This window comes from Phoenix dactylifera, unplaced genomic scaffold (genome assembly GCF_009389715.1).
Source record: "Phoenix dactylifera cultivar Barhee BC4 unplaced genomic scaffold, palm_55x_up_171113_PBpolish2nd_filt_p 000309F, whole genome shotgun sequence".
In the NCBI taxonomy this organism is placed as follows: Eukaryota; Viridiplantae; Streptophyta; class Magnoliopsida; order Arecales; family Arecaceae; genus Phoenix; species Phoenix dactylifera.
In genome coordinates, this window is record NW_024067781.1 from 602672 (window position 1) to 610253 (window position 7582).

At 35.2% G+C, this 7582-nt stretch overlaps 1 protein-coding gene across 1 annotated transcript in view; it reads right to left on the minus strand.

The window, feature by feature from the left end:
- Positions 1-6929, minus strand: part of LOC103716598 (NPC intracellular cholesterol transporter 1-like) — a 244943-nt gene extending 238014 nt beyond the window's left edge. Inside the window, exons 1-5 of the mRNA XM_039118113.1 lie at positions 6090-6929; positions 3141-3227; positions 2695-2845; positions 1850-2097; positions 1731-1784 (exon numbers count right to left, since the gene is read on the minus strand). Coding sequence (XP_038974041.1) covers positions 1731-1784; positions 1850-2097; positions 2695-2845; positions 3141-3227; positions 6090-6161 — 612 coding nt within the window. The 5' untranslated portion in view covers positions 6162-6929. The remainder of the gene's footprint in view (positions 1-1730; positions 1785-1849; positions 2098-2694; positions 2846-3140; positions 3228-6089) is intronic.
- Positions 6930-7582: the final 653 nt, after the last annotated feature.

Here is a 7582-nt window from a genome sequence, read left to right on the forward strand (position 1 = left end):
AACTGGGAAGTTTGGACAAGAAACAAATATGCTGAAAGACATTGATGTTTAAACAAATAATATGTAAAGGTATAAATACAAATAATTCTGTTAATATAGTATCTTTGACGGATCATTCTATAAGAGATCTAGGCACACCACTATTACGCGTAAATATAGGAATTAGAAAAATTCTATTTTATTTAGGCTAATTTTATTTTATTTGAAAAGAAGAGAATTTTATTTTTATTGGGAACTCTATTTTTATTAAGACTAGAGTTTTCTGAGGACTTCAATATTTTATTTCTACATGGACTCTTATTAGGATTTTGGATTTATAAATACCCACTAATATGTAATTAAGAACCCAAGTTCTGTATTATTGAGATTTGAGAATATTGAGTTGGCCCTACCTCTGATTCTTCTTCTCCTTCTTCCTCCCTTTTCTTCCCTCCCGTTCTTCCCTTTTCTTCCCTCTCCTCCTTCCATCCTACATCAATCTTAAGCATTCACATATCTTCTTTTTTTCTTCCCTCTTACTGAGTCAGACACTTGACTATACATTTAAATATGATTCTCATGTCTGCACCATGTAATATTGACACTTAGGACAAAGGCTCCATGTGTGGCTGTTCTTAGGGATTCTAGTCCATTCCCATGTATTGCATGAGGATTGTAATATATCTAGAGCAAGATTCAGAAATCAAGATTAATTGAAGGATCAAGATCACAATTGAGGCAAAGATAAAGAGGTAGAAAGGTATTGAGATCAATACAAAAACTTGGATAAGAAGTGCAACCAAGGTGAGGGCCCCCTTTTTTTTTGGGGGGGGGGGGTGGCGGGAAGGGGGCGCCAAAGGGAGGGATGGGGAATACAAATAGAACCAATTTCCTTCCTTACTAATAAGATCTCGCTATATTTCAAAAGGTCTTCCCTTTTTACAAGAAAGATGATAATAATATTAATTAATCCATGCATTATTGTAATTCACGATATGCATGTATACACTACTTTGCAAGGTTTGCCGTACCGTGCCGAACCGGACGATACGGGACATACCATACAGTACCGGTTCGGTGTCAATACATAGTACGGAGGCATACCGACACTCCGTACGCTGAACCATCCCCATACCGTAACATACCGACAACAATAATGTGGCATGGTAGGAGGCTCGGTACTGAGACGATATATCTTGCTACTTTGCCTATTATCCTATGCACAAAATGATAGTTCTATATTATCCCAGTGACTTAAAGAAACAGATGTCATCATATACAAAACTTGGATAACAAGTGCAACCAAGGTGAGCCCCCCCCCCCCCCCCCCCCCGCCCTCCTGCCCCCCTTTTTTTATTGGTTGGGGGGGGGGCGCCAAGGTGGGGGATGGGGTATACAAATGGGACCAATTTCCTTCCCTAATAATAAGATCCCGCTATATGTCAAAAGGTCTTCCATTTTTACAAGAAGAAAGATGATAATAAGATTAATTAATCCATGCATTATTTCAATTCACGATATGCATTATTTCAGTTCACGATATGCATGTATATACTACTTTGCAAGATTCGCCATAACGTACCGAACCGGACGATATGGAGCATCATACCATACAATACCAGTTCGGTACCAATACATAGTATGGGAGCGTACCAACACTCCATATGTTGAACCATCTACGTATCTTAACATACTGATACAGCAATAGTGTGGCACAGTAGGAGGCCCGGTACTGAGACGGTGTACCTTACTACTTTGCCTATTATCCTTTGCACAGAATGATAGTTCCACATTATCCCAATGACCTAAGGAAACAAATGTCATCAGATTTTATCACATCAAAAAGCAACAGAGGAAAGATAAGTTATACCTTCAAAGAACCAATTCTAATAGCACAGGCTTGTTTCTCATGAGGAGCAGGTGAAGCAGAATCAAAGCATACAGAAGATGAAGGACAATCACCACATGAACAGCCAAGAGAAGGGTCACCACATGAATAAACTGTAACATTCATAGGCTTCATCCTGACTGAATCATTAAGATTTGTTCGAAAGGCTATTGCATATGGTGAACCAGGTTCATTGGGATTTGCTTGATGACCAACAAATGCAAGCCACTCTGGAAAAGCAATCAGAAGCATAAGGTTAAACCAACCATAAATAGAAGCAAGATTTACAATTCCGCCAGTTGAACATAACAAAGAAGCTAGTGAAGATAACAACTTCCCAGGTTTAGAAATTGTTTATCCAGCTAAATGTAAGGGCATAAATCAAGATACCAATGCAATGATGGCATGACTTGAGATCAAAGTTATAACACAGCACCGTAAATAGCACATGCTGATACAATAAAATAATGCAGGACCAAGAGAGAACATCCGAAGAGAATAGGTACAAGGGAAATCTTCAACAACTTACTGGTTCAACTCAACAATGAGAACAGTAATATGATCATTTTTACGTTATGTAAGCATTAGCAATAATTGATAGACAATTTAAACCAACATGTTCAAAGTTAAAAAATTTATTTCCCTCATTAAATTATGTCGCTGTCATATGAAAAATATCCCTAGGCCAAAGGGCATCCATACTTTTTCTTCTCTTACTCTGCTTAGTTCATTCGGCATGATAGACAAGGCAATTACAAAGATAGATGAACTTTAGGTCCTACTTGCAACCATGCATGAGTTAGACATAAAACCTTGGCACTTCTCACCTTTGTAATTTTGAGCACCTGCACCAACAAAATCCATTGCACGAGTGTTCATAGTCCCAAATTTCACATCCTTGCATGAATTAAATAACTCCTCTACATACTGACTAGTTACATAAAAATCTATGCCATCAACGGTCAAACTGTCATTGACCTGCAACCACATAAGAATGCAATTTAAAAGTATATATATGACTATACATCGTAGGCAGTTATTTATAATTTAATCATAATCCAATATTTATTCCATATATAAATGCCATTCACTTCAAAAAGAAGCGGGTGAGGGGAGGAAAAACAGTGCGAACCCAATCTTTAACATCATGAACTGGAACAATAAATTATCACAAAGAACAATCAGATGTTAACTATTAAGTAGTTTATCTACTAGGAAGCCATAACCTTAAATCCTTGTCTACAAATAAACTATGGGTATAAAGAAAAAGGACCTTCATCACAGAAGTCACGTTGATGAAAAGGCTTTGATTTAAAAAGTTCCTCAAGCATGCTGGGCATCCCACAAGAAAAGGAATTGCCTGCAAAAGATATCGCATGAAAAATAAGTGGGTATTACACAAAAAATAACAGCAAAAAGAAAAAAGAGGATCAAAGTATTCAAAAACAACAAAAGACAACTATATAAGTAATATAAGCAATGGACGGAACTTGCAATTAAGCAGTAACCCCAAATTAGTTCAAACCGAAAGGTTGCGGATAATCCTAGGTGATGGACTAAAATCAACCCAACAATATTTATCCTCTGAGAAGTCGAATTCTTATCCTACCAAACTGGAACATGACACCAATTTTGATAAAAATTCAGTTCAAGCATGTTTCTGTCAATATCAGAACTGATTATTTTGAATGAAGCTATGACTTCAAATAAATCCACTTTTTTCTATAACAATAAAGACAGAAGGAGAGGTAGAATGTGCACCAATTGTGATTTATTCTTACCTGCAAAACTTATTTGGTTATCATCCATAGTTCAAATATTTTAACACAATGCTTATATCTGCCTTTTTTGTATTTAAGAACTCTGAATACAAATACATACTGCAAAGCATAGACAACTCAAAGAAATCACACCAACTGATCAAACAAGGGAAGAAGAATATATCAATTGAAGAGGACCGGGAAGTATGCTAGCAGACAATATTCAACATTGAGAGATTGACTTCTCATTTCAGATATATATTGTCATTGCTAAACTAATAGACTTTAAGAGAACAAATATAAAACTATAATACACGAAGGCAATACTCCAGCCGGTTGGTCTTTGAACTTCGGTAGATGTAACTGTGTTCTTACCAAGGTCAGCGGAACAGATACTGAGCACCGTACTAGTTCTCCGATGGCACTAGGCGGTACGGGACCGCGTCATGCCGTGTCAGAGGGAGGAGGCAGGCGGACGATGGAGGAGGCCAGTGAAGGGCCGGCGGAGGCAACGGTCTGTTCCCCTATTTCGTTCCCGCCACCCTCCGCCGGCCTCTGCCAGCGTCTGCCCGCCTCCCTCCCTCTCCATCTCCCTCCCTCCCCCGCTCGCACTCTCTTTTCTTCTCCTTCTTCGGTACCGGCAACGATTTTCGTTTTCATTGCCGGAACTGTACCGGTGAGTCGCCGGTACGGCTCGAAGCTACCGGAACCGTCCGATTCAGAACGATTTCACGAACCCTGCTTCTTAGAATCAGTACCAAAATATGTAATTGGAGGATGTAATTGGAGGATTTATTTGGAGATAATTTAATGTAGCCGTGGGCTGAGCTAACCCACCAAAAAAATCAAAGTGTATATACAAAAAGGTTGTTCATTTTTTTTTTCCATTCCTTGTTGTCTACCTATTATGTTTCCTAGTGATACATATGATCTTGGGTTTTCGGCATATATACCCTCCAAAATATATAAAAACGTATGAATACCCTCGTAAAATTTCTATTTGCATGTATACCCTCATCAATTATTTATTTTTCATGTATACCCTTCTTTTACTTTCTTTTTTATATATATACCTATACTATCTAACGCCGTTAAAAATTAAATGATTTAAAATTAAAATGACTAAAATACCCTTATGGGTATACATGCAAAAAGAAAACTTCATATGGATAGACATGCAAATAGCAACTTTGCGAGGGTATTCTTGCAATTACGCATATTTAGGAGGGTATACACTTCAAAAAAATCTAATAAAAAATAATCAAAATCCAGTAAAGATAATCGTTAATAAAAAGATAACAAAATAAAATTAAATCATGTTAATATCAACTCTTACAGAATAAATCATGTTACTTTTACGAAATTCTCGTCTCAAAAACAAACAACTCAACATTTACAAATCACTAAAAAATATTTTACTAATCTAAGCATCTATAATTAATTTAAATTTCACAGCTTCAATCTTTTAAAAATAATGACGAATATATAGATGTCATAAATTCAATAATTATAATTATATCAAAATCAAATGAAGAATAGAATTACCAAAATGACCACCTAATATTCCAATTTGACTGAGCCAAGATCTTAAAAAAAAAAATTAACAATGTGACTCGATCTTTTTTTGACTTATCAATCCAACTGAATCATAAAAGACTTAGAAAATTTCAGCTGAGTTTTGACATTTTTTAATGAATTTTTTGAATGTATACCCTTTTAAATATGAAAGTTACTATTTGCGTATATACCCTTATAACTTTTTTTGCATATCTACCCATAAGGTTATTGTAGTCATTTTAATTTTAAACCGTCTATTTTTTAACGACGTTAAATAATACAGGTACATATGCAAAAAAAAAAAAAGGATATACATGCAAATAGTAGTTTTACGAGGGGATTCATGCAATTTTGCATATTTAGAAGGGAATATATGCAAAAACCCTATGATCTTTTATGACTTAACGTTTTTACTATTTTAGCAGTTTGATGTCCTGAAATAAGATGCAATTCCACCAGAACATGATTTGAAGAATGCTATACCTTGACCTAAGTAGTTCTAGTTCTCTAACATTCATTGATTCTACAACTTGCTAAACTGATCTGCAGTGCAGCAGACATTGCCAGTGATTGTTGGACACAAACTCTGGATGTTCAAGGACAACAACTCATCTGGCTGAGAAGGAAAAAAGAAAACATTTTACAGATCAAGAGTCCAATCACAGTTTAACTTTATACTACTCAAGGTTACAGATACATTAAGACCTAATAATTTAGGAAGAAAAGGTTGAACACACATGCAGTAACACCAGCCCACCCACCTTTTTTTTATAGAAAGAAAAAGAAGACCGTTAATTTGTTTTCCTTTCCAGATATTCATGTCAAAATGATAACTTAGCAGCACAAATATAACTATAATCTTGCATACAAATATAAAATGATAATCACAATGTGTTACCAAGTACCTTCATAGAAGGGACATTATAAGGACAGTTCAAAACCTTTCCATCACCGCGGCGTCCACAAATACCATACATGGAACAATACCCTTCTGCATATATCTTTCTGAAGGAAAATGATAAAATGTTTCAAATGCAAAAATAGAATATTGAATTTCTGAAAGAAAATGGACAGTGATTATCATAAACGATCAGATTCAAGAAAGGCAATGGAACTTGTAGTTTTGGATGTGACAAAGGAGCTAAAAAGTGCCTATGTAAATGAATGATGATTACTATTAGTTATTGTGGCCAGACACCCCATGTCTGCATCAAATCTTTTTCTTTTTTCATCATTGTGTCTTACTTATCTCATATCTCGTTACAAAAGTTTAGATGTTTACTACCTTGAGGGATTCTTTTCTAACAGATATTACAAGACTACCAACAAAAGTGGGACTAGTCAAGCTTCTAAGGCAAATCTATGATCTTTGGCCAGTCAAATGTAAGAAATCTTAGATCACTGTCACTTCAGCAGAACCTGCCCTCCTTCAATCAATGAAAATCCCTATATGTTCAATTTGGATCTAGAACAATAAGAATCATTGGATAGCTCAAATGAGCATTAGAAGTCTTGCTTTGTGGCCTCTGGCTCACTCAAAAACATGGCAGTAAGGACATTTTCTTACACTGCCAGATAACTAATCTATCAGCTTGACTTTAAAAATACCTTTTTCTATATGATGGAAGCTAATCAGATGCTTTTTTATGTTAGATTTTGGTCTTTAATATCATACTAGATAGAGGGCATTTCTTTATCTAGTTTAGTACATAGGCTGTAAGATATTTTCAACAGTTTTTTCCGTTTATTATTGAGTAAAAAAAAGGGAAAGATTAAAAAAAAAATACATGACACTTGACAGGCTGTGGACTACAAAAAGGCCGCTATTGTAGTTTATAAAGACTACATGAACAACTATGTACAAAAGATTTCTCAAAAATAATATTAAACAAAATATAATGCTCAATAACTACATGCATTTTGACTAAATATCCACTTAATCTCAAAAATATGAGGAAATTAATTTTGCTTCTGAGTTGTACTAAAAGATGAAGGAAAAAATTTGAATTCAGTAGGCAAAGCTTCAAAATTACCAAGTTTAATGATTCCTCAAAAAACTGAAGTTGAAAAAGTATATTATATATAAATGTTATATCTTTGCAATACAAAAAAATAGTTCACTTAAATTTCCATTATATAAAATGTTTCTTTCACTTGAATTTATCCCTTTATGGAACAGGCATTCAAATTTAACTAGTCATGCTAAACATGCTGAACTCAAAATTATTTGTCGGAAGCACCAGATGCAGAAGCAGACAAAAAAAGGACTTCCTGAACCAGAACTAGCCAAAAAATTGTACTAGTTTTTCGGGTGCTTCTATAGGCTGGTATAGCCTTCAGCATTCTATTGGATAGATTTACTAGTTTCTTGAGAAATGATGTTCCTGGTTCAATGGAA